The sequence below is a fragment of the Diplotaxodon limnothrissa genome, linkage group LG17 (assembly GCF_057381915.1).
Source record: "Diplotaxodon limnothrissa isolate DT_005_m linkage group LG17, D_limnothrissa_male_GT1.1, whole genome shotgun sequence".
Taxonomy (NCBI): Eukaryota; Metazoa; Chordata; class Actinopteri; order Cichliformes; family Cichlidae; genus Diplotaxodon; species Diplotaxodon limnothrissa.
This window is the reverse complement of record NC_140612.1, coordinates 28,119,626-28,145,288: the sequence shown is the minus strand read 5'-3', so window position 1 is coordinate 28,145,288 and position 25,663 is coordinate 28,119,626. Positions and strand designations below refer to the sequence as shown.

The 25,663-nt window shown below is 41.1% G+C and overlaps 1 protein-coding gene across 3 annotated transcripts in view; it reads right to left on the bottom strand.

Moving 5' to 3' along the window:
• anks1b (ankyrin repeat and sterile alpha motif domain containing 1B) overlaps positions 1 to 25,663 on the bottom strand; it is a 296,705-nt gene that overhangs the window by 193,618 nt on the left and 77,424 nt on the right. For all 3 annotated transcript variants that reach the window (XM_085376209.1, XM_085376210.1, XM_085376211.1), the window contains exons 2-3: positions 23,713 to 23,793; positions 20,477 to 20,633 (exon numbers count right to left, since the gene is read on the bottom strand). In XM_085376209.1, the coding sequence (XP_085232335.1) occupies positions 20,477 to 20,633; positions 23,713 to 23,793 (238 nt within the window). The remainder of the gene's footprint in view (positions 1 to 20,476; positions 20,634 to 23,712; positions 23,794 to 25,663) is intronic.

The following is a 25,663-nucleotide window of genomic DNA, read 5'->3' as shown; positions in this document are numbered from 1 at the left end:
CCTTTCTGTGTCCCGCTCATGTATTGACCCATGTGCCTGTTCATCTTAGCCGATATGATGCCTGACAGGAGCTTCCATGTAGTACTGAGGCAGGTTATTGGTCGGTAGTTGGAGGGGACCGGTCCCTTCTTGGGGTCCTTGGGGATCAGGACCGTCCGACCTTCGGTTAGCCATTCCGGGTGTCTCTCGTTAACTAGCAGCTGGTTCATTTGTGCTGCCAGACGCTCGTGGAGTGCAGTCAGCTTCTTCAGCCAGTAGGCGTGAACCATGTCGGGCCCTGGTGCTGTCCAACTCTTCATACTGGAGACCCTTTCTTGGATATCTGCCACTGTGATGGTTACTGGACCCTGTTCAGGGAGGTCGCTGTGTTCTGCCCTCAGATCCTCTAGCCACTGAGCATTGCCGTTATGGGTTGCATCCTTCTCCCATATGCTCTTCCAGTATTGCTCCATCTCCAGCCTTGGTGGTGCTGTTCTCTTATTGTTCCCTTGCCACTGAGAGTACACCTTTGCTGGTTCTGTGGAGAACAGCTGGTTTATTCTCCTGCCTTCTATCTCTCTGGTGTACCTCCTCAAGCGGCTGGCCAAGGCTGTGAGTCTTTGCTTGGCAGATTCCAAGGCCTCAGGTATGGACAGCTTGCTGTATTTCTTAGGCACCTTATTTGTCGCACCTTGCTGCAACTCCGTTAGTTGGCTAACCTCCCTCCGTGCTACTTTGATCTTGCCCTCTAGCCTCCTTCTCCATGGAGGGTACTGCCCCTTGTCGCTGTTCAACTTGTAGCCAAGCATCTCACTGATCACTGTTGTGGGTGGTGGTGACACACAACCAACATGCTCAATGGGTGACATGTCCGGTGAGTATGCTGGCCATGCAAGAACTGGGACATTCTCAGCTGCCATCTGCCCTGAACAATGTGAACCATGATTCATCCGTGAAGCGCACACCTCTCCAACGTGCCAGACGCCATCGGATGTGAGCATTTGCCCACACAAGTCTGTTACGGCGACGAGCTGGAGTCAGGTCAAGACCCCGATGAGGACGACGGGCATGCAGTTGAGCGTCCCTGAGACGGTTTCTGACAGTTTGTGCAGAAATTGTTTGGTTGTGCAAACCAATTGTTCCAGCAGCTGTCTGGGTGGCTGGTCTCAGACGATCTTCGAGGTGAACCTGCTGGATGTGGAGGTCCTGGGCTGGTGTGGTTACACGAGGTCTGCGGTTGTGAGGCCGGTTGGATGTGCTGCCATATTCTCTGAAACGCCTGTGGAGACGGCTTATGGTTGAGAAATGAACATTCAATGCACGGGCGACAGATCTGGTTGACATTCCTGCTGTCAGCATGCCAATTGCACGCTCCCTCATTGCTTGTGGCATCTGTGGCATTTTGCTGTGAGACAAAACTGCACATTCCAGGGTGGCCTTTTGTTGTGGGCAGTCTGAGGTACACCTGTGCACTACTCATGATGTCAGATCAGCATCCTGATGTGGCACACCTGTGAGGTGGGATGGATTATCTCAATATAGCAGATGTGCCCACTACCACACATTTGGACTGATTTGTGACCACTGTTTGGGAGGGATGGTTATATTGTGTATCTGGAATGAATTTTAGGTCTCTACGTCCATCCCATGGGGAATGGGAGCAAAAACAAAAGTGTTGCGTTTATATTTTTGTTGAGTGTATGTGTGTGTGTGTGTGTGTGTGTGTGTGTGTGTGTGTGTGTGTGTGTGTGTGTGTGTGTGTGTGTGTGTGTGTGTATGTATGTATGTATGTATATATATATATATATATATATATATATATATATATATATATATATATATATTAGGGGTGCAACGATATTCGTATCGATATTGAACCGTTCGATACAGTGCTTTCGGTTCGGTACGCATATGTATCGAACAATACAACATTTGTAATTTATTTTATCAACTTTCCTTCCGACGATGCTGTCTGTGTTGAGCGCTCAGTGAATCTGCGTTCGACTACTCCGCCTAGGCTGCACTGTCGAGCGCAGATCCACTGAGCACTCAACACAGACAGCATAGTCAGAAGGAAGAGCGCAGGGCAAGCTAGCAAGACACATGGACCTCCCCCACCCTCATTCAGATCTGGCGTTTGGAATTATTTTGGTTTTCATGTGACGTATGACCCTGAAGGTAAGCGAGTCATGGACTAAAGTAAAACAGTATGTTGGATGTGCCATGCAATGCTCAATTACATTGGTGGGAACTAGTGTGTTAGCGCAGTTAGCTCGTTAACGTGTTGGCCGTCTAGCCCCACACACGGGGCGATCGGCGGTAGCTCGTTAACGGAGATTTGCCGTGTTGTGGCGTTAAGGTCATTTCAACGAGATTAACCTGAAAGCACTAGCGGGAACACAACGAATATGACTGCACATTTACGCAGACATCATCCTAGTGCAAAGACCAAAACAACAAGCATGCTACTAACTTTAGCCGAGTCATTTAGACAGCTGTTAGCACATGATTCTCCTTATGCTGCTGAGAATATAGCCCAGAAGAAGCGGATAGTATAGCTTTTATTTTGGAAAGAGACATTTCTCTGTAATAAACTCTCTTTTCCAAAGATGAGTGATTCCTCAATCAGATACAGGGCTTGCAATATCGCTAGCCCGACGTCCTGGAGCTAGCGATTTTTTTCAGTCGGGCTACCAAAATCTATCTCTGCCCTGCCCGTCGGGCTATTGTAGGAAGGAAAAATATATGTCAATGCTTTTGCATTCTTTCAGAAATGTAGCTGGGTAATTATGTCATTGGCATCGGTGAGCCACTGTCAATATGTGACATATTGAAATCACGTTTGAATTTGCGCTTGTGTTTTTTGCTTTCACTTTGCAATCGCGCGAACTGTGTATAGAGAGCGACAGCACTGATCTGTGAGTGATGATAATTTGTGCACCAATTCCTCTGACATCGTCTTATTAATCGTTAGCTTACTATGCAAACATGACAAGTGAAATCTCCTGCAGCTTAAACATGTGAGAGGTTGATCGCGCAGAGAATCGCTGAGCTTATGTGAGTCCGTGTGTAAAAGCATTTCAGTTCTGCTGAGCCAAATAAGACAGGTCAGGGTGAAGAAGTGACAGCCAAAGAAAAGCTTACCACAAAACGGAGAAGTTATGACAAATCAGACTATAAGGCAAAAAGAAAGTGCAGCTTTATGGTTTCATGGACAAAAGAATTTCTGTGGCTGCAATATGACGAGCTATATAACCAGGGCTGCACATAAGTGGTCCGCAGGTGCGCATTCGCTGTCAAAATAAAAAACACGCACAAGGGTTAGGGTTAAATTTAAAAACTGTACTTTTGAGTTAAAATATATATTTATAATTTTAATAAATGACAAATTAAAAAGGCATGAACATTTTTTTTGTATCGAAAAAATATCGAACCGTGACACCAAAGTATCGAACCGAACCGAACCGTGAATTTTGTGTATCGTTGCACCCCTAAAATAAATAAATATATATATATATATATATATATATATATATATATATATATATATATATATATATATATATATATATATATATATATATATATATATATATATATATTTATTTTTTTTTTAAATAAATAAATAAATAAATAAATAAATAAATAAATAAATAAATAAATAAAGTGACATTACTATACTGTAAAACATTAGTATCATCAGTATGTCCTGTTGCCTGTTTACACGTTATTCAGATACCTGATTAAGTCTGGCTATTGTGTTATTTTTAGCTCAGGCTTGGGTATCAACGATTTGTGTTTTTGAAACTAAACCATAAAATATGGGTGCCATAAAACCAAAAAATAGAAAAAAAAAATAGAAAAGCAACTAAACATATGTAAAGTTCATCACTACAGGTGAGTCCTCACATGCAAACAGGCGTATATTCAAAATTTCAAGAGCTTCTATCTAGGAACTATGAAAGAAATCATATTGATTTATGATCCATTTGGAAAGGTGGAAGAAAATGAGGCCAGCTGTAAGTCCTCCAGACACATAGGGATGCAGGTTCATTTACACTAGACAATGTCCTTTTCAACACTTCAACCATGGGATCACGGGAGTTTCTCATGTGTTCTGTTCTGGGAGAATGCGGCAGTTTCCTTGCTGGCTAGGGGCCCCTGTCAGACCCTGAACCGTTGGTAGTTGGGAGCCCCTTAGGGATCCCTGGGTAAAAATAGGACTCATTTACTTAACAATGACTAATCTGGCTCCCGTATATTTCAGATATATGAATTGTGCATGCAAAGTGATCTGCATTTAGGTTTCTGTTTATAATATCAGACATAGAGTGTAGCTCCAACATGCTTTACTGCAGTAAGCACAATTAATAAAAAGCAAGTGAACTTTACTTCTTAAATAACTGCAAACACATTTACCTCAAAGCCCTTAAAAATAATGACTCGAACTTCCGTTTTAACGGAAAATCAAATCAATGAGACAGAAATGTCACTGGCTGCTGATTGGACAGAGAAAGGCAAACAAAACGTGAGAGAATGTTGTAACATGAAAAAGCAATCAAGCGTGATTATCAAGATGTTCTTTAAAAAACAGCTTTTTATCACCAGTTGAAAACAACACACTCCAAACATGAAATAATAATAACTGTTGTGTGAATCGTTTTTGTAATTGATATTTCCCTGTCTTCTTACGTTGTTTCATTAAATGTTTTCATCATCCAATTCACCTCTAATATTTCCATGATGAAAGTCCAAAACACAACAGCCACACTCCACTGCTCAGATCTCATCTCCTGGCTTTTTCTAACTCACTTGCTCCCCAGAGCCAGAGTCACCCCCGCTCTCGCCTCCCTCTCATGGCTTTCTATACTTTCATTTATGCCTCTGAGAAGTGTATGAGAGCGAGATGAAGAGATACTGTATCTGCGAATAACAGAGGGTAAGAAAACCCTGTGAAGACACACACGCACACGCTGTAGCAGCAAAAGAACACCACTGTGTGATTTAGAGCTTTCCCTTCTCCTTAGCCAATCAGATCCATGCATTTTCCCCTGTGGACTTCACACCCCTCCATTCATGGCCGAGTGGAACCTTCCAGAGCAGGTCTGATTGCAGATCCACTGTACTGTAAGAACAATAATCACACACTCAGGCGCTCTGTAATTCGCATTCATTACAATATACTGGTATAATTGGTGCCAGAGTTGTATTTAATAAACTCCATTTGCTTGGTTATTGTGTGAATATTCAACTTGGAGTGACTCAGTCTCCCTGATGGATAATTTGAGTTTCAGCTTATCTAATCAACTGCATATCCTGACTTCATAAACTTCTACCAAGTCCCAAATAACCAAAAACGCAGCACAATCATTTGGTCCCGATATTATTAAGTGTCCAATTACAAAGCAACGTCTGGAGACAGAGCCATTCTTTCATTAAAGATAAAAAAAAAAATGACTTTGTAAACGGTAAAGGTGAGAGAGTGGTGGCACTCTCCTTCTTTTATGATTTTATATCATGCACTTCTATGCTCATTTAAATTCTTGTTTGCTCTGTACCTGTTGCTTTCCTATGTATTAGTGACAGTTATCTGTTTGCATATTTAGTACTTGCTTTGGTCCTATTTCTATTATCCTCCTCCTATACTCTATTTTACTTGTTAAGCACCTTGGCATACCCTTGGTTTTTAAGTGTGCTTTATAAATAAAGTTTATTATTATTATATTATTATAGCATACTTTATTATTGGAACATCTCAGTGTCCAATACTGGAATATCAACTTCCGCAAATGGCGAGTGCAGAAAGAACCACCATGTGTTAGAATTTAAAAGGTGGATTGTGTAAACTTTATACTCACCAGCCACTTTGTTAGTGCTCATTGACACAAATATCTAATTAGCCAATCACACAGGAGTGAATGTATTTAGCCATGACAGCCTTCTCTAGAGTTTATATAGGCTGGTCTGAAAAACAGAAAGTATACTGGGCCCGCTTACTTAAATATTGCTGTTGACCACGTCCAACCATATTGTACCCATCTACCCAAAAAAAGCACTTTGCTGAATCTATGCCATTAAGAATTAAGGCCATTCTGAAGATAAATGGGGTTCCAATCCAGTACTATCCAAGTGGACCTAATAAAGTGTCTGATTAGTATACATACACACCAAACAGGGTAGCAAGTTATGGTTTTAGCAACAGTGATAAGGATGATATCTTCATATTCAACACAAAACAAGCATCAGAAAGTCATGAAGAAGCAGCATCACACACTGATGACATGGATGTGATAACCACTGGGATAAAGATTGCAGACGTTGCTGCTGCCGCCTGTGGCCTATTCCGTCTCTGCAGCCTTAAATGGACAATGAAGCTTTGTCATTCCAAACCGCCGTGCCTCACGCACGCTGCCTAAGATAGGAAAAATGCAATTTCCTGACAGAAAGAAGAGTGACTAAAACACGAGCAGAGACTCAGAGTGACAAGACAAGAGCAATAGAGCCCGAGATGTGGCGAGAGAGCAGCAGGCGGAGAAAAAAAGATCCTGCCTCTGTGTTCTCGAAGTGGCCATATATTCCTATTACGCTGCTCTGACAGCTTTCCGATACCATCTAGCACTCAAGTGCATTGTTGCTGATTGGGCTCTGAGCAACAGCCGTCTACTAATGCCGCATCAACAGGCATGGCAGCACATTATTGACATGCCCATACAAATGATTGTGTCACAGCCTTTCTTTCAGCAGCATATGCAGCTGATATTAATGCTCACACAGTAATGAAGCCCTGGCTTGATAAAGCTCACTCTACCATGACAGCTATATGGTTTTATTACTCTTTAAAGAAGGATTTATTCTCATATATATTGATTATATGTGGCGCATCTTCTGCATTCTTTAAGTGAAGGACACAAAGAATCAACTTTTGCTCACAGAATGATACCTACACACATACACGCACACACTTCCCATGGTGCACTCTATCAGTGCTCTCGCAGTTCATCTCCCTGGGACCAAACAGCTACATCCATGCAAATAAGCAAGCCTTATCAGCGAGGCCAGGTCTGAAATGAAACCACAGCGGAGGAAGAGCAGAGGTATTTGTTTGAACATGCACTGTGTTAATGCTGATGGACTGATATGCAGGATGAGCTCCGTCTATGTTACAGCATCGCATAATCCAAGCAGCTCAGCTCGCCGCCCAGGGAGAGCGGGGTAAATGAGGAATGAAAAAAGACGAGGCATACAAGGTGAATGTCTCTGCTACTCCCTCTTATGTTCTGTTATTAGAACTTGTGCGTTGCCTGTTCAGGGAGAGTGTTGTCTTTTGATGTCACCTAAACGCAGGTCTCGGGTGTGTGTTTTGAAAAATAAAGAAAAACAGCTTTTAGATTATATTTACGAGCTGTTCAAACCAATAACTTTTAAGATATGAGATATTTAAGGTTAAGATATGATTTTTTTCAGGCTGATGGTCATTCAATGTCTTCCAACCAAATGCTTCCAGCCTGACCATCACGAACGATACATTTCTTGATAGGAAAACGTTAAAATCTCAGATCTCTGCAGTTATTAGTTGCTCATAAAAAAATATTTTTGTGTTGAAGTCAGGGCCATTTTCAAGGCTTTACTCTGCAGTGTTTTCTGTGGAGCCAGTTTCAAACAGCTAGATAAAAAGAGAACTACTTAAGCTACAGTGGGGCAAAAAAGTATTTAGTCAGCCACCGATTGTGCAAGTTCCCCCACTTAAAATGATGACAGAGGTCAGTAATTTGCACCAGAGGTACACTTCAACTGTGAGAGACAGAATGTGAAAAAAAATCCATGAATTCACATGATAGGATTTGTAAAGAATTTATTCGTAAATTAGGGTGGAAAATAAGTATTTGGTCACCTCAAACAAGGAAAATCTCTGGCTCTCACAGACCTGCAACGTCTTCTGTAAGAAGCTTTTCTGTCCCCCACTCGTTACCTGTATGAATGGCACCTGTTTGAACTCATCATCTGTATAAAAGACACCTGTCCACAGCCTCAAACAGTCAGACTCCAAACTCCGCCATGGCCAAGACCAAAGAGCTTTCGAAGGACACCAGGAAAAGTATTGTAGACCTGCACCAGACTGGGAAGAGTGAATCTACAATAGGCAAGCAGCTTGGTGTGAAAAAATCAACTGTGGGAGCAATCATCAGAAAATGGAAGACATACAAGACCACTGATAATCTCCTTCGATCTGGGGCTCCACGCAAGATCTCATCCCGTGGGGTCAAAATGATCATGAGAACGGTGAGCAAAGATCCCAGAACCACACGGGGGGACCTGGTGAATGACCTGCAGAGAGCTGGGACCAAAGTAACAAAGGTCACCATCAGTAACACACTACAACGGCAGGGAATCAAATCCCGCAGTGCCAGACGTGTTCCGCTGCTGAAGCCAGTGCATGTCCAGGCCCGTCTGAAGTTTGCCAGAGAGCACATGGATGATACAGCAGAGGATTGGGAGAATGTCATGTGGTCAGATGAAACCAAAGTAGAACTTTTTGGTATAAACTCAACTCGTCGTGTTTGGAGGAAGAAGAATACTGAGTTGCATCCCAAGAACACCATACCTACTGTGAAGCATGGGGGTGGAAACATCATGCTATGGGGCTGTTTTTCTGCCAAGGGGACAGGACGACTGATCCGTGTTAAGGACAGAATGAATGGGGCCATGTATCGTGAGATTTTGAGCCAAAACCTCCTTCCATCAGTGAGAACGAAGGCTGGGTCTTCCAACATGACAATGATCCAAAACACACCGCCCGGGCAACAAAGGAGTGGCTCCGTAAGAAGCATTTGAAAGTCCTGGAGTGGCCTAGCCAGTCTCCAGACCTCAACCCCATAGAAAATCTGTGGCGGGAGTTGAAAGTCCGTGTTGCTCGGCGACAGCCCCAAAACATCACTGCTCTCGAGAAGATCTGCATGGAGGAATGGGCCAAAATACCAGCTACTGTGTGTGCAAACCTGGTAAAGACCTATAGTAAACGTTTGACCTCTGTTATTGCCAACAAAGGTTATGTTACAAAGTATTGAGTTGTATTTTTGTTATTGACCAAATACTTATTTTCCACCCTGATTTACGAATAAATTCTTTACAAATCCTACCATGTGGATTCATGGATTTTTTTTTCACATTCTGTCTCTCACAGTTGAAGTGTACCTCTGGTGCAAATTACTGACCTCTGTCATCATTTTAGGTGGGGGAACTTGCACAATCGGTGGCTGACTAAATACTTTTTTGCCCCACTGTATGTCATTCAAATGTTTCAGGCCAAATATTTGCTACAATGACTTCAGGAATATGGCGTTTCAAAAGTGTAGCTGAAGTTCAGCATAAAATTCTGAGAGTTTGAATTTGCTTGAAAGTGTGATAGTATGGCCAGAGAACATTTTTCAGAGGTAGGTTAAAATTTCCAACACTGGTTCCATTACATGATGTTGGCATTTACCATGAAACTACTCAAATCATTTGAATGGTAAAAACGATAATAAAGCTTTAAAATGGGGGAAAAGTATTTTCATGCAAGTTCGTTCCAAAAAAAATTACATTGTCTAAGAACTTCAATTTGACTTTTCTAGAAAGATTTGGTGTCTAGCAGCAACATATTCGAAATGTGGTGGTGTAGGGAAACAAAGAAAGAGAAAGACGTGCAATTTTTAAGTTAAAGTGAAATACATCTTCAATCTTTGCAGTTCTCGGTGCATTACTAAAATCTCTGTGTGAGCTCTTTTCAGTTCTGGGTGATTGGTTTTGGTCAGTGATGACAATTTGTGTACTGAACACCAATTCAAAACCAATGGTCCCCCCCCCCCCCCCCGAAAAAGCTACACTCAGCGCCATGACTGAGTGAGGTCGGGGTATTAGGATGCTGGATGCTGGCAGGCATGTCTAAGCTATTGGAGCAGCCTTGCTAGTTAATGAGAGCACCGTCTCTGATCTGATTGTTCTTGGTGAAAATCTGACCGTACAGAGGTACAGTGATGAGGTGTCAAAACCTATACCCGGCTGTTTCAACAGGACAATTGCACAGGCCTTTCCAGATCATAAGCGTATCCACTTCCTTGGCCAGCATTTAGTCCACATATGTCTCCTTTTGAACAATCCTATGAACATTGAAATCAAATGAGTCAAATTGCTGAGAGAATCTGTTTACAGAGCAAATTAATAACTGGGTCACAAAATAAAATAACAATATATTGCTATAGTGATATATTACACCCCTACTCAACAGCTGTAACAATTCGTTTTAGAGAAAAATGTGGATAAAATCTGTTATCCAGACAGAAGAACATATTGTAGGAGCTGAGAGGTAGACTGAAGGACAATAAGAGAGAGATAATAGGTGGTTTCTGTTTCTTTAACTCCTTTTTGTGCACTAAATAGGTCAAACTGGGTACAGAAACTAATTTCTAAAAAATGAGCCATAATAACTGTGAACATAATAACTTAATAACACATGTGAGGACAAGTGGAGTGATTGCAAAAGATAGCAGAGAAGATGAGACCAGATCAGAAACAACAAAGATGAGAAGCGAGACAGAATAGACTGCAGTATACACATTTCGTAGCCGACTGACTGATCACAGACACTTTGGCAAGAAACACACTCGTTCGCACAACCCTTTGGGGTTTTCCACAGGATTCACAGCAACATCAGCTGCAGACACTGATTTAATTCCAAAATAAAAGCACTCAACTGAACACATTTTGAGGTAAATGGTGCCAGGAGTGTTTCTTGCAACACACTGTTTTATAACCATTATTAATTACTCTCTTAATATTACTTGGGGAAAAACTGACTTGTGGTTTTCCATTAAAATACTGAAAAATGCACATCACGATTACTGAGAGCCCACGCTGCAATAAAGAAGTAAAAGCCCAAAGATATTGAATCTGCAATGAAAGGCAACTGTCATGATGTGAGCTGCAGCAACTCCTCACATCTGAGAAGCTGAGAGCATCTTGACTGATTGAGTAAAAGACAAACTTTCCCACAGTCAAAGTTGCAATTAAAATACACTTCATTTAATATATTTGAAACTCAAACCCCCAAAAAAACATGATGTATGGCTTTATCAAAGTGGACTTCTCAACACCAGGGGCAGTATGCTTGATCTTTAATGCTTACACATGGGCGTCCTTGAGCTAGACACCGAACGCCCTTCTGCTCCAGGGTGGCCGGTCTGCGGTTGCCATTGTAAACTCTGACCTCCCTGAAGCATTCCCCAGCTAAACGTCTTAATTGACGACCTCAAAGAAATCCTAGAAATCTGTTTTGCAATGTTTTTTTTATAACACCTCAATTAACACCCTCGCACACAATCTGCTCTGGGCTTGCTTTAATCGCTCAGGGCTAAAGCTTGTTTTGATTCATGGAGAAATGAATCTGTTTACTTTTGCTGAACTTTAATTAGGAATCCCACTGCGGGCAGGGAGTCAGGCTTTTAAAAACATATGATATACAGTAACATATCGTTTTTTAAGAGATTACTCATGAGAAAGCGACCTGTGGCTCAGTGTGTGTCTTGGCAGCAGTGGGCATCTCAGTGGCCGAGGACTTTCCCAGGGCGGTTTGTCGCAGCAATAGTAGCATGTGTTCTCAAGTTGATCACCAAGACACATATGGTTTCATTTTCTTGTGTGGAAGCAGCATGTGTGCATGACCGGACATCGAGTTACCAAGACCGAATAGACACAAACACAGAAGCACTCTCATGGAAACACACAGCAGGAAAATGGCCTCGTGACCTGTAACATTTGCCTCAGTTCACACAGTCTTTAAGCCTTCAGAAGTTCTTGCTGGTGAGAGGCCTGCCTCTCTTGTGATCTTGCTCAGTGTCTCCTCTGGGAGGACAAAGAGAGCAGGAAAAGAAGAACGATGAGGGGGGGGGGAATGGAGAGGAGACGGGATAGAATAACCCTACATCCTCCTGTTGTTGCAGAAGAACACATTCCTACAGCGACACATAGTTGACATACTCAGTCACCCACACGCATACAGTACACAGTGTACGCACAGGATAACCCTAAACTGATGAGTCCAAAGGTCCCACACAGAGAAAGTAGCCAAGACGGTTCTGTGCTGGTTCCCACGCACACAAACCACATCTGTCCTCCATCAGTGGGCAAATCTGCAGGACACAACTACTGTAAGGATACACACCTAGCAAAATTTACATGCTAGCTTTTATCTGTGCAGGTATGTTGGAGTAAAAATGTCAGAATTGGTCAGTAACTGTTCAAATTTCCTTCACGTTTCATCAACAATACAGCAATACTACAACAGTTTGAAAATAAAATGTTGTTAAACCCAGTCGCATCGTATTTTTATATTTACAACCTTCAAAACAGACTGAAGCCAAAACCTCAGGCATCTTTTTTCTGCTCTTGGTTCTGTATGATGTAAGAGAGGGAATATCGCTATGGTCATCCTGGGTGCACAGCTCCAGCTGTGAGCACAGACACAGGCGTAGGCAGTCAATCAGAAGAAAGGTGGCTTATAGGCAAAGGAAAGGAGCTACTGTAAAAATGCTTGTTTCAGGCTGGGGCTGCTGGGCTGTCAAGGTCCAATATGTGATAGAATTATAGAACTTTCTACAAAAATATGCAACATTACTGTTTTTAAAAATGTGGCGGTATCTGTTTTCTTACCAGTTCATGCAGAGTGCACCAATTCATAGGCCATGAGTCTATACTGGCTTTGTTCACTGCCATCATTCTTTACAGCATTTTTCAAATGGCTGTAGCTGAAGCTTGCAGCCTTTAGATCTGGTTTTTAAATGCAGTTTAGTGTTAATCACAACCCTGTTAAATAAATGAAAAGTGAAAATGAAATGAAAGCTGTACCACATGTAAAACCCACTGAAATGACCTTTCAATTTCAGAGCTTTACAGCAGATTATCTTTTATAGATATGCAATTATGAAAATCTCTTTTAGGCCTATAAAACTTAAATACAGTCATTAGATATTTAAAATTGTTAAAATAATTATCAGCAGTTAATTTAAAGCTTGTAATTTACGTACAGATCAGTGTTTTTGCATGATTCCTTGGATCATTTTTTTTTACCTGCAATAATGTTATTTCCACAACACATACCTGCTTTTGCTCCGTGTGTGGTCCCAACACACTAGTTATGATAACTAGATTCATCACACACAGGATGATCATGCTTTACACTGCATGTGGCTGATTTTCCATCCACAGTGTGAAGACTATGAGAATTAACTGCCTCACATGTAAAGGTGCAGCATGGATACGTTTTTTAAAGACATCCATATACAGTAAGATACCCCTACTACTGGTTTGATGCTTCACTCTTAGGTCATCAAGAAATCCCCACTCTTCCCACTTCTCATCTTCCCGATGTGCATTTAAAGAATCGGAAGAGCTTCCTTGATGGAGGAGGGGAAACATTTTCTGTGTCCATGAGGATGGAAAGCCCCAACCCCCCCGCTACAGTACAAACTCCTCATGTCTTTATATTTTGCTAAGACAATGGGAAGCAGGTGCAGGAATGTATTGAAATGTGTGCAAAAATACATGGAAATACAGGCAAAAACACAGCTTTAACAATTCTAACAAGCTTAAAAGTAAATATGTGCTTTGAACACCTTTGTTCTTCAACACAGCCTGAAGTCTTTCAGACAAAAGCTTCCTTGTAATTTCTTTAAGCAATCTTTGGGAATACTTCTTGGAAAACATGAAAGCTCTCCTCTGGTTATTCGCAGCCTTTGGTTCCATTTTCTGACTAGCTGATCCCATCCTGCTTCTAAAATGTCGAGATCAGTACCCTGGGGAGGCCAGTCCATTGTGCGTTTCTATCCAGGTATGTTTTTACTGCAGTGTTTGTGTGTTTGGGATCATTGTCATGCTGAAAAATGAAGCTGTTGCCAATTAGATGCTTTCCAGATGGTATTTCATGGTAGATAAAAATCTGATGGTACTTTTCTGTGTTCATAATTCCATCACTTTTGACAGGTTTGCCAACACTACTGGCTCAATTTTTTTCATTTATAGCTCTTTGGAAATTGTCTTGTTTTGATGGTGCATAAGTAAGATTTTATGCCTGTCAAACTGTGTTATCTTTAGCTTTCTTTTGTAGATTTGACTGAACAAAGCAGGAATAAATTGTAAATTATAAATACATGGTCAGGAAGGCTAGCTCTGTGGTCGGCATGAAGCTGGACACTCTGGTGACAGTGGCAGAGAAAAGGACACTAAAGAAACTGATGGACATTATGGACAATGCCAGGCATCCTCTGCACACGGCCATTAACAACCAGAAGAGTCTGTTCAGTGACAGGTTGCTTCTCCCAAAGACAAGAACTAACAGACTTAAAAACTCCTTTGTCCCACACGCCATCAGACTGTTTAACTCCTCTCTGGAGGGGAGAGGGAGGGGAAACAGGAGGACAAAGGAGGGGGGAACAACTAAGCTGTAGTGCCTCTTCACCTCACTGTGCAATACCTTTTGTGCAATACTTTTGTAAATAGTCAACAGTGCAATAGACCTCAATACTTGAAATGTGCAATTCACTTGTATTTTTATTTTTTATTCCTATTTATTCTATTTATCCCCTTCGTATATTTTATTTATATTGTCTCTGTATATATATATATATATATATATATATATATATATATATATATATATATATATATGTGTGTGTGTGTGTGTGTGTGTGTGTGTGTGTGTGTGTGTGTATATAATATTCTGTAACTTCTGTCGGTGCTGTGCTTTTTTGGAAATCGAATTTCCCAGAGGAACCCACCCGAGGGATTAATAAAGTTCTATCTAATCTAATCTAATCTACATTTTGCGACAGGCTGCTAGTAGCAAAGTACAATTTGAAATTGGTCTAAGTTATTAGGTTGTCTGTTATACTTGAATGATTCATAGGTCGGTGTTAAGTGGAGTTCACAAACAAACAAAAAAAAAAAACTACCTCTAATAATTGTCAGGTTTGAAAGTCTCTTCCAAGATTGACAATGAATCAGAAAGAACTATTGCCTGAGATCACTTTTAAAAGATTACAAGAAAAGTCTGCTTGGAAGAAGAATACAAACAAATAGCGGCTAGCTCAAGACGTTTGCACAGTACTGTACCTCATGGAGCACCTTTTCACCAGCCTGGCTGTATACGAGATTTCCACTGACAATATTCTCCCTCTCGTCTTTCAGGCAACTCCTTGGACTTTTCGGGTAATTGCATCTATTCTTTGATTTAGCGATGTGTATTTTGGCATTGTTGACCTTGTTAAAATGTCCCGAACAAGCCAGGTGTAACACCTGGTCCTTACTCTTCCCTTTTCTATCATAAAAACAAACAAAATTAAATGAAATTAAACTCCTGACTTGTCTTCTATTCATTCACCCAGCCGTTGATCTGAGTCAGTCTCAGTGGGAGAAAGAGATCACAAACAGCCACGTGTTAGTCATCAAAACATGCATTTGGCCTTGCAATCCGAGTGCAAGCTTTGAGCAAACAAACAATCTCTCACCATCAATCACTGTCTCACTGTCTTTCACACATACACGCATAAACACGCACGAACACGGCATGTATAATCATCTCCTCCAGTCAGGCGGCTTCCACCTCTCTCGTGCGCACACGCTCCCGCAATAAACAAAAGCAGCTGCGAATGGGAACTACTGGGACCAATTAGACAATAAACAGTGGGCTGGAACTGGTTTACCGCCAACTAATAACACCCACTAACCTTGAATAATCTTCTGCTGGCTGCAGAGTGGAACTGGCCCACAAACTTCCCCTAGCTCGATTTTTGTCAACCTCCCATCTCTTTCTTTACACTCTCAGGACCTTTCGCACTCATTGCAGTTCTCTCCTGCTACCTTTTCCACACTCCTGTCACCATTTCTCACGTCGTGCACAAAAGCAAGCACAAATGTTGAGTTTCCCTTTCTCCTGTAAGAAAAAAAGATCATATTAAGGCAAATACTGTGCCACCAGAGCGAGCCTATAAAACTAAGCACGCGCACACATAAATACTCAACCTCTGACACGAGTAATGCTGTGTGTGTGGGCAGAGTAATATTGTTGAGAATGGGGTAATGTGCAGCCAATGGCTTGCTGCTGTACGTCTTGATGATGGGTGTGAGTGCGCGTGAGACTCACTACATCACCCAGACTAATGTATGCAAGCTCTGCTCTGTACTGCAGACACGACAGACAGCGGGGAAATATGGAGCTTAGGCATCGTAAACACACCAACACTAAATAAATCTTACCCACTGATTTATGCTTGCAACCTGAAAACAGCTGTACCCTGGCGCTGATATAACAACAAGAATACTGTACAAACATGCAGCATGCATATAAAATATAAATAGATATAAAATACACAAATAAAAATGCCCAAGTACCACATTTTCAGTTTTCAGTGTTTGCAAACCTGAGTGCTTAGGAGAAAACTAACACCTTTAAGGACACTAAAGAGCAGGTTAACATAACAGTGTTCATAAAAGTGGGAGCGTAGTGTGTTTATCTTTTTTAATGTAACAGCTTATTACACACAGAGGAGGATGGAAGCTGATGACAAGCATCAAAGTGAGATATAGCATATGAAGAGTGTTACAGAGAAAGATGATCAGTGTAATTAGATGATTAATTGGAGATTATGTATTGGAATTTCAGGAGTGGGACCACGCCTCCAAATACGCTCCTTCCAGCTGTCATCTATATAGGTTCCCTCAGTTCTACAAACTGGTCATTCTCGTTTACATGCCCCACCCTCCCTCCTTGTTCTCCATTCTTTAACTTCTTCACTTCTATTTAGTGCATGGGGATCTGCCAGGCCCGGGAGCCATCGCCAGTCCCCTTCGAGGCCTTCCCCAAACCGCAGCTCAATTCATGTCAAAGCATTCACTTTTACAGTTTTAAAGATAAACTGGAAATATTCTGTACAATTATAAAACACATTCGCATTTTCTGTCCCTAAATATTTATCAATATACACCAAGAAACGTTTGTTCATTTTCTTTCTGTTATCAAATTCAGGCTCACAGGATCCCAGCTACCATGGGGTGAAAGGCCTACTGGCCACCAGTCTATCACAGGGCTAACACGGAGGGACACACATCCACTCACAGACACATCCACAACTATTGCTGATTTTTAATTGCCAGTTAACCCAACAACATCTGGCCTGCGGAGAACCCGGGATTCCCGGAGAGAACCTCCACAGTCACAGCAAGAACATGTGAACTCCACACAGAGAGAGACCGCTGGATTCAAACCCAGAACCTTCTCGCTGCCTAGTATACTGAACGAATATTTGTTACAGTCTTACTTCAAAAATGTATATTTCACAATATTCAATAGTAAAATACTCATGACTATTCATGTGATTTTAAATTGTTTAACAAATCTCAGAATTTCATTAGGAAAAAAAAGCAATCACACCGACACAGCACATTTACAGTGCAGCGCAGCAGATTTAAACTGAACTACAAACTCAACTTGTGTGCTCATTTTCTTACATAAAGTCACAAATGATGACAGGAGTGTGGAAAAGGTAGCAGGAGATAAGGGTAATGAGCAACTTTATTTATAGACACAAGCAAGTCTCAGTTTAGTTACGGACAAGCAAAAATGTCAAGACACACCTTTATTCACACCTGTGCAAAATATCGCCCACATTATCTGACATGCTTCTTCTAATTGCATTGTCAGAGAAAGGCACATTAGCGGAAACTGGACCTGCCATGATAGCCACAACTTTTCTTTGTTTTTTTGCAAGAGTATCCCCACTCACTCGCTTATAGTTCAACCACCAGACAGTTTCACAACACAGCAGACAGATTTTCCACCTGCAGTTCAGATCCAGTGCTCCTTTGAAGGACACGCGCTTTTTATCAGGAGGGATGTTTGCTTACCGAGTGCATCCTTAGCTATTTTGGCACCGTGCTAGTATTGCAAAAAAGGGAAGAAAGTCTCACTATTCAAACACTATTTGGCTCCAAGTAATAATTTAATCCTTGAAACATTTGTACAAAAGCAACATTGGTTTATGAAGGATTTTCTTTTAGGGCAAACGAGTACAAAAACCACTTATACAGAATTCATTTTTCATTTTCTGTGCAGCTGTGTTAGAAAACATAATGCACGGTCATCCCAAAAATCGCATGCCTCACAGCATATCATTTGGGAATCCCTCCTCCGGAGAACACATCTGTATATACAGTGTCAACTGATTTCTTATGTCTGGGTTTTAGGGCCAGAAAAAAGGGGGGGAATTATTTGCACAGGTTATCGGCTCAGTATCAAGAACAACTCTTCCAAACGTGCCACAAATTACATTATTTACATTAAAGTCATTTTCAATTAAACTCAATAGCCTACACATCACTGCGTGCTCAGAACTATTTTGCTTGAGAGTTCAATAATATTTTGTCGTGAACTGATTCTTCAGCTGCAGTGGAGCCAGTGGAGCTTGCAGCATATAAAATTCACAGTCTTTGGGTTTTTATTTGCACTATGCGCCAAATACGGATACAATAAACATAATCTCTCTTCTGTTAACTTTGTCTTGCTGGACTGGATTACTTCTCATAGAAACCCACTCTGGCCTCCCACATATAAAAAGCAAAGAAAGAGAAGCCGCTGCTGCTTTGGGGGTTTGCTGACGAAATTCCAGGAAATTTAAGAAAGCATTAAATAAATGTGCTTGAAAACATGAACGCATAGATAAGTGGGATGTTTTTCACTGTGTGTGTACTTAATAAGAGGTACAAGAGCACAGTCAAACAATGCCAAGAAGTCAGCACCTGTCCACAGTACTCTCTCCATCAGCAGCTTCCACTCAGTGTGTGTCCACGCTGCCCACACAGCAACTCATTGACAAGGTAAAAGAGAAAATTGTCCGTGTTCACTTGCTGACGAACCTCTTCATTTACGGGGAAAGGACATCATTTATCACAGCACACAATTAGGTTCTAACAACTCTCACGGGGAAACAATCTGGCTAATGGTGACAGAGGAAATTGTGCTTATTAGGCAGAGTAAATAACGCTCTGATAGCCAGCGAGGTCCATTACTATGCCATCGGCAAGTGCAGGATTTGATTTGATTTTTTTAAAGAAATATCTAGGGTATTTACATTTTTGCCAACACTTCTGATTAAACAGCTTCCTGTGTTTTGTTTCCTTATCTTCAGATGCAGCGCATCAGCGGGCTGTGACATCACCAATATGCTGCCAGCGAAGATGGACAGAATAGGAGTGATGCAGGAGAAGAAGGTCATTTTTGCTGATAAGGAATGACAGCAGAGGCAGGCTGAATGCTCCCGGAGCTGAAACGCTCACCGGGCTGTCAGAGAGAGATGTCTGGAAAATGTAAAGGATCGGCTCTGTTGGACAGAAGCCATAATGAGACGACCAGCGGTAGCACTGGTTTACATGCCCCGAGAAATCGGGCTAAAGGACTTTATTTTAGTGGAAGAGGACGTCCTTGTTCAGGAAGAGCAACGTAATAGTTCTGCAGCGATTTCAAAAACACTTGCGTGTATTTTGCTTCAGAAAACACGGAGAGGTGGTGCATGGGGAAAGGAAAAAATCCATTCGATTTTAGTGCAAATCTAGATCACTTTCTTAGAAAGTGGAACAGAGGTTGTTGGCCTTGACACAAGAGTCCCTTCTCCATATCTGAGTACAGATTGTCAGTCTGGGGAACTAGTCCAACTTAGTCTAGACTGACTTGGCCTCTGATGAAAAAGCCAAATAATCCAAGGCTTCCAGTGTAGCTGGTGGATATGCCGGCCAAGTTCTTTTGTTCTGAATTCTCTATGGGTCACCACAGCAGATTATCTGCCTCCATTTCACCTTAAACCTCCTCTGTCACATCAACCCTCTGCATCTTCTCCTTCATGACATCCACAGAAGCCCACAAAGAAGCCTCAGCAAGGGGGCTTCTTTGTGGGCTTCCTCCTATCCTCCTCTAGGCTCCTTCATATTCACCATCCATTTCCCAGAATATCCAGTATCCATCCTCTGCACATGTCCAAACCATCTCAGCTTGCCTCTCTTTACAAATAAAAACCCATTTTAAAAAGTAAGGAATGGACTGCTAAAAGATTCTGCAATACAAAAAATGGCAAAGTAGCTATTCTGACCTTTAGTAGCACAATCAATAGATTTTATGTTTGCTCTGTTGAGTCCAGTCAATTAACATTCATTACAAGAACATGAAACAGCATCGCAGAACCACATGTACTTTTATTTTGAAGACAAAGAACCACAAGCTAAAGCCTGCTGCCTGATTAAAGGACACCTGAGAAATCACTTTTTTATTTAGCATGACCTCTAGGGCTGCAGTTGATTGAGCCTGTAGCCTTTTGTTGGACCGAGGAGAGACATAGCGGAGCTCAAACAAAAGCTAGACTTTAAGGTGACACTGAAGGTGAAGTTTCTTAAGAGGATGATGAAGGGATTATTGCGTGTTTACCTGTTGGTTGACACGGCAGTGGGATGGGCCGTGGTGGATGAGGATACGGACGATGTCTACATCTCCCCTCCAGGCAGCCAGGTGTAGCGGGAAGCAACCTTTGCTGTCAGACACATTTGTGGATGCCTCAAACTGGAGCAGTTTCAGCACCACCTCTCTGAGAGAGAAGCAGGTACACGGATATCAATACATTAACAGAGGAACAAGTGGAAGAACAGACAGTTAAGGCAGCCAGGTGCTACAAAATCCACATGATGGTAAGCAGTCAACTTTATTTGACAGCAACGATTCTTTTTTAGCACTTTTCACTTTGGAACACAATTTGCAAAGAATCTCTTCATCATATTGGCCAACGAATCATTTTTAGTGGTGGAAGAAGTACTCGAATCCTTTAGCAGTGCACAGACAGCACCTAGCAAAACATGCTACTTTCCGAGAGTGAAGTTTTTACTGACTATATATAAAAACAAAAAGTACTTGTATAAATCACTAAGACCTTGGTAACAACTGGCTAAATAAATGATTTTATTATAATAATCTTCAGGCTGTGTAGATGGAAACATAAATGCTGCATGTTCACCTTCAAATGCTCAGCTATACTAAAACGTTCAAGCTCTACAGATAAATGCCTTTCTTTCATTTAAGAATAATTTCTCTTTTTTTGCCATTTTCATCATTTTCATCTAAAAAAGTCATCCTTTCTCTTCTTTAAGTAATATTTTACCTAAGTTGACTCGAGGGAACAAACTCAAGGACAGCAGTATACGAGGTGCTTCTTTCTTTTCTTTTTTTAAAAAAAATGCAAATTCTCCACTTCAAAACTGAATGTGCAAGAAATGAAATAAAGCTATGCCTACAAATCGTGGGTCACTTTGACACTACAATTAAAAAGATGCTCAATAAACACAGCTGTATCGTAATGAGCTTTTCTCATATTGTAGCTACACAATCTTAATTTCGCTGTTCCACCATCGTGGTATTTATTGTGTTTCTTTCTGCAGTAGATCATCTTTTATGCAGGTTTTTATCCACCTTATGTGATAATAAACTTGCACTTCCTACTAAACCCTAGTTAAACAAAGCCTTGGTTCTGAGGGATTTACAGGAAGCTCGCTGCAGGAGGCACTGGAAAAAGTACAGCTACAGAGAGCAGCATTGCTGCTTTGCTGCTCTTGATAAATAAAGCAGTACACAAATTCATAAAGCAGCAAATCACAGAGTTGGATTGGGCTAAAAAAAATCCATTTAGCTGCTGCTGAGTAGTAATGTCAGTGATAGTGTTTTATATTAGGGGGACTCCAGCTGAAGAGGCAAGGCGAAGTGCTTGATTTGCATTGAAAATGTCAGGAGGGAGCAACAGAGGAGACAGAAGGGCAAAACCTCTCCCAGGAGAGCACAATGAAGCAGCTCTGTGCTGCTTAATGAACTACTTACTTACTTATTTCTGTAGTTTATTATATCTTCTTATAATTTCATTTCAGTTTAAGGAACAGTTAAAACAAGGATGGCGTAAGGATGAAAAATATGTATTTATCACCAAAGCGCCTTTGATGTCATAACGTTGTGATCTTTAAAAATTCAATTCAAACCCAGCCTGAAGAACAGCTCTCTGAAAATAGCTCTGCCTGTTGCCAAGTCCTCTTCCTTCTCTCTTTTCACTCTCCCACCTAAATGCTAAATCACTCCTCTGAAGCTTTTTGTTGGCAGCCTAATTTTCACTGTGAGGGTGCATTTTTCTTTCCCTCACTTCCCTCCTCCTTTCCCCGTTGATCTGAAGGAGGAAATCCACATAATTGCCCCCAAAACACGGTGCTAATCCTTCAGTTCCGCCAAACCGGGATAGCAGTCAGGCTCGCAGCTAATCCAAAGTGTGTAACGGATTTCTCAGCAGGACCAGGTGAAGAAAGGGAGCTGCACTGTAGTTCTGTGCAGCTGTAGACACTCAAATCATTCACATATTGTACAGTTTGGATGGAAATAATGTAGGAATTTTGTATTTCTGACTGTAGGCAACTATTTTACTGCCCAAAAATGCAAGATTGCTTTCGGTAATGGCTTTCATTTTCATTGTTATGCACTAACTTCTAACTTTGATTTAAAGCCTCTATAATTAAAGTTATTTAGCATCAAATCTCTATGTGACATCCCATGAACAAAGCAGTCGATAATATCTTCAAACGCCTTTTACAGCCAGAAATGTTGCGTGACAGCATTCAGTGCTGGTTTCAAAATACATTTAGTCTAGTCCAAACAGTCCTTAAGTCATGATGCAAACTAGCCAGGGCAGGAGGAGCAAGTAGTGGTACCTTGCAAGCAGTGGTACCAGTGGCATTGTTGCAATAAATTTCCCTCATAGGTATTCTGTAGGTGTAGCTGTAAGTGGTATTATCGCAAGCTGGAACCACAGCAGCTCAGTCATGACGTGGCATTAATATCAGCACATGAAATGTGTGCTGGGAGCTTCAAGGCATGGGTTTACAGTACCTTTGTCCATACAGTGTATTGTACAGTGTTTGTACCAACTTTTAACTCAGCCGATCAACATTTTCATTATGTGCTTTGATATTGACTGTATGAGTGCAGAAATCAGACATCTGGTTCAGGAGCAGCAGGACGGGAACACAACTAGTTTAGCTGCTTCAGTTTTCACTGAAGTTGTTTACTGGAACAGGCCCCTGGATGTGTAACTACCTTATCAAGTTAATAGGATGTGTTTGCAGTTAAGACTCCTCCCTGCAGGTTTATCCAGAGAAAGGCCCGTTCAAAATCAGTTTACACTGACAGCATGACATAAGCACAGTACCATGGCCTCTCATCATGTCACAGCAGAAATGTGAAAACAATTAAATAAAATTTATGACATTCTGACTTCTTTTAGATTCTTTTCCTTTGGTTATGGTAATTTATTTATATATTTATTTATTTGCACAGAATTACACTTTTTTTTTTTAAAGAATAGAAAAATCACAGAGTGCAATCTGTAGAAGAAACTGTCAGACTTTTTTAAAGAAACCAATCTAAAGATATCTCTGTGTCCCCCATTTATTTGCATGCAAACACATAAAAATCCAGATAATTAGAGATTTGCTGATAATGGAAAACAATATTTAGCTTCAGCTCTACAGCGTACAAAGAACAGAACAATTTGTTTCCAGTGCACTGAGTAGCACTTGCATTTACAACTAATTTCTATCCAGCAGAAATAGAGTGACAGAAACACTCATTAGCAGGCTTACCTGTGTCCATTGAGTGATGCATGGTGTAAGGGTGTGTATCCTGAGCTGTCTGTGCAGTTCACGTTCAGGCCCTTCCACATGCTGTGGAACAGAGAAATGCCTCAATTAATCAACGCGCACACACACACACGCACGTTTATGACTGCTTTTAGTTGTACAGATTTACCACCTTTATTTCATCAGCTGGTGTAAGTGTGCTACCAGCTGCGACAGTCTCTTTTAGTTTAGAAGCAGGAAATGACAAGCCAGTCCCGACCAATTAGGATTCACATTCCTCAAATGTGTCAAGCATGGAAAGCAAGGACAGGTGGAAAGTGGCTTGTGGTGTTTTCTTGAGAAAAATGCCCTTCAGAACACAGATTGCTCATTTTAAAATGTTTAGTGACACTTTTTCCCCAAGTAAATTACGTATGAAGTCTTACAGGTGTTGTTTTACAGAGCAGTTTCTTTGTGTAACAGTGTGTTTATTAGTTTGTTTTCATATTGCGCTTTTCTTCACACAAAACAATCTAGCTTTATTATGTAAGGGTCCCAGGGTGAGGCTTGTAATTTCTCATTCGGAGGCAACAGTCAGGAGATCTTAAGTTCTGCTTCATCACACTGGCAAATAATGGGAGCGAATGAGGTCAATTCTTGTACTCGAGAAACGGCTGAGCATGCAAATAAAATTACACAAAGACAGAAAGTTACGAGGAAATCCAGCTCCACAGAGGCTGAACACGCACCGAAACACACCCGTATACAGATGACACACAAACACTAAAATCTACTTACAGCTCAGGGTTTTCCCGGGGCTATAATTATATGACCTCTCTTTTTCAAATGAACTTGTACAAGTGAGAGAAGTACTAATTAGCTCAATTCTAGCCTGAGCAAATCTTAGCTGAAAAGCTGCATCAAGAAACTTCTAAAAGTGACTGTTGAGCCTTTTTTATTATATATACACACACACACACACACACACACACACACACACAGCTCTAAATCTTACTGGTTTTATGTATCTAATTGCCAAAAACATGTATCTAGTCACACCACCCTATAATCTCTATAACCCCGTGTCTCCCTCTTATTGATTTTGGCATATGTGCATCCTGAAATGAAGGATAAAAAAAATCAATGCTTCCTTTGAAGATTTGCTGTACAAAATAAAAGCTGCACTTTAACTCTTAATTCCTTTTATTTCATTGATCATATCTGCAGGGAACCGAAGGAATCCTTCCTGTAGTGAAATCTAATTGAAAATAAATATTATTTCTTTCTTTCTTTCTATTTTTTTTTTTAAAGAAAGCATTTAAATTTCACTTCTACTTTCACTCTCACAGACAGATTGTGTATCTCATGAGGAATTGTCTCCTTGGAGACACTGGAGTAAAGCAGCAACAGCAGAACATTCACTGGGTTTTGACAGGCATCAACACAATGATCAAGGTCGGGGAATTATGCAACAGCTGTACACACAGAGACACAACTAAACGTGAATTAAAAGTGCTATTAAGGGCTGGCTGCACACGCACACATACGCACACTAACAGAACAAAGTGCACGACTAGGCAGTCTTATTTCCTCTGAATTCAGATTATCATTCATTTCAGCACTATTTGCTCTTAATACGGTACACACACACACACACACACACACACACACACACAAAGACAAGTAGTAAATCGTGAGGAAGAAGATTAAAAAAAAAAAAGAGATACAGCAAGGCCTGTTTCTAATGGTTCAGCTGATCAGTGCACACTGTGACTGTTTGAGGCCATATCGATCATGCTGCTCTGCTGACCCCTTCTAGCACTGAGCTATCCAGCCAGCAGGATGGGTTGTTAAAAAGAGCCGACTGACAGCGAATGAGGAGAGAGGAGGAAAACCTAAATTCAATGCACGTAGAGATAAAGACACAGTGTCCAGTTTCGAATCCGTTCTGAAATAAATGTAGATAGATCTGACT